General features: G+C 54.1%; 1 protein-coding gene across 1 annotated transcript; it reads right to left on the reverse strand.

Annotated features, from left to right (window-relative positions):
- Positions 1 to 317: 317 nt before the first annotated feature.
- Positions 318 to 734, reverse strand: NANOS2 (nanos C2HC-type zinc finger 2). The gene has a single exon (XM_004323535.4). The coding sequence runs from the start codon at positions 732 to 734 to the stop codon at positions 318 to 320; it is 417 nt and encodes a 138-aa protein (XP_004323583.1).
- Positions 735 to 2,456: the final 1,722 nt, after the last annotated feature.

Consider the following 2,456-nt stretch of genomic DNA (forward strand, 5'->3'; position numbering starts at 1 on the left):
GTCCCAGAAGAACTAAAGATCCATGAACCGTGACCCAGAAGGAGCCACAGGGTTGTGTGGTCCAAGGGGCAGGGGTCCTGCTTCACCAAGAATCCACAGACACTGCCAGGACAGAACCCCAGGGGGTGAGAGTTCCAAAGGGCAGGGCTGGCCTGGCTCCCCATAGCCTCCGTTGTTTCAGGATTCAGCAGGGATGGAGTTCTGGGGGTCAGACATTCCAGAGGGCTGGGGGAGTCGGGGAAGTAGGGGAGTCCAGGGACTTGGGAGGATTGAACCAGGAGGGCTGGGGGGTGCAGGGGGTGGGCACTTGATGGCCCTCAGCGCTTGACCTTGCGGCCGGCCGAATTGCGCCCACTGCGGCGGTAGAGAGACTGCTGGCCTCCGTTTAGCGGGCAGTACTTGAGTGTGTGGGCCTGGTCCCCCGTGGCCCCGCACAGGGGACACACATAGTGCCGCAGGATGGGACACACCACCACGCCCTCTGGTGTCTTCAGCTGGTGTGAGGAGTACACATGGCGAGATTCCCCATTGTGTTTGCAGAAGTTGCACAGGGTGACCAGGCCCCCCCTGGCCCCCTGCCCTCCCTGCCCCTGATCCTGCCCCAGCTGGGGCCCAGGTCCCGGCTCCCCGGTCGCTTGGGCCTCCGGCCCTTGCCCCCGACTCTGGATCAGTGCCAGCACCACCTGGCTCAGGTTGAAGTAGTCCTTCCACATGTCGAAGGGTGGCTGCTGCATGGCGTCCAGGTGGAGGTGGTGGGCAGCTGGAGACAGGTGGGCTGGGGGCCCGGGGACAGGAGCAGCAGATGCTTTTCTGGAGCAGAGAGGAATTGCACCCCCTTTTATACTCCCCAAAGACCCTTCTAAGCAAAGGTGGAGCTTAGGATTTAAAGGGCCCAACCCCTTACCCTTGATCCCTTCTGACTTTAATTCCCCATGGAGATCTGGAAGGGGGTCATTTCCCTTGTTGCTGGTCCTTGCTTGGCCTGCAAGGTGCTCTGTGACCTCTGGAAAGACCCTTCTCCCTGGGGCTCAGTTTCCCTATCCATTCATTAAACTCCATATCTGAAAATTCCCCTAACCCCCATCTTCCCTTACTCCAAGGCTGGGAGTCTGCTGCCTCCGTATACTCCAGAGCCATTCCTAATCATAACAACAGCCCCTTACTGTGAGCCAGACGTTGTGCTGCACAGTTACCTTCGTGTCTGATCTAATTTTCACAACAACTCCATGTGGGTAACACAGTTATGATCCCATTTTAGAGACAAGTCACTAAAGCTCAGAGAGGAAAACTCAGTGGCCCGGAGTCATATAACACCCAAGTGGCAGAGCTGAGGCTCTAACCCAGGGCCATATGACTCCAAAGCAAATGCCTTCCTACCTCTTTTGGATTAAAACCTCATTTTTCATCACATCTGGAACTAAGAGCCACTTATTCACCAGGTATCCATTGAGTGCACACTACGGTATTCAATGTTTTATAAAAATGATCTCTTTGAACCCCATAATCACTCAAGGAGGTGGGCACCATCACTTTCATCTTATAAAGAAGGATGTTATGCTCAGAGAGGTTAAGGAAAGCACTCAAGGCCACACAGCAGGGAAATGGCAGAATTGGGATTTGCACCCGGGTCTGGCCCCAGAGACACTGGGGATTGATCTGAGAAGCAGCAGAGGACCTCGGCATGGCACAGAATCCCTTGGAATGCCCACCCTTCCCCCTTGGCCTGGTATATTGTCCCAGATCCTTCCTGACCTTCTGGACCCAGTAAAAGCCTTGCCTCCTGCCCATGCCAACTCCAGGATTTCTTCCTCCACCTGTGGTCCCCAGTTGGTCCCCTTGACCACTCAACATAATCATTGAGGCCCCTTGCATTGGGCTCTGGAAACTCAGCAGTGACCACAGCTATCTTGTACCTGTTTCATGAACAACCATTCCAGTAGGGAAACAGCCAGCAAATGAGAAAACAATAGATCATAAAGAGCCGATTACATACGCTGGTCTGGGAGAGGCGGCCTGGAAGCTGAGACCACACAGGACAATCTTCCAGGAAAAGGAACACAAGCTGTGGAAGCCTGAAGCCTGGAGACAGCTAGGGGGCAGGGGTAGCCAGAACGGAGTGAGGGTCCCAAGATGAGGCCAGCCCCGTGTGCAGGGGGTGTATGCCATCAGACTGTGACCTCCCTCAGGAGATGTTTTGGAAATGATGGGGGTGTTTTGGGTTTGCCACAGTGATTGGAGGTGTGATGACGTGTGATGAGATGTAACGGACAGGGACCAGGGATGCCAGATGTCTCAACCATCCGTATGACCAAGATCTGTCCCGGACACACTTAACTTTCCAACGTCCCACTGGACACCCATGTGGGTAGAAAAACCCACTTATGATGGTCTGAGTCTAGAGCTCAGCTATGTTTTACGTATAAACACTAAGTGTTTTTGCAATATTTTAAGATACA

The sequence above is a fragment of the Tursiops truncatus genome, chromosome 19 (assembly GCF_011762595.2).
Source record: "Tursiops truncatus isolate mTurTru1 chromosome 19, mTurTru1.mat.Y, whole genome shotgun sequence".
Taxonomy (NCBI): Eukaryota; Metazoa; Chordata; class Mammalia; order Artiodactyla; family Delphinidae; genus Tursiops; species Tursiops truncatus.

Excerpts from the sequence above, each read along its gene's own strand:
- NANOS2 (XM_004323535.4), bottom strand. The coding sequence starts at position 734 with ATGCAGCAGCCACCCTTCGACATGTGGAAGGACTACTTCAACCTGAGC.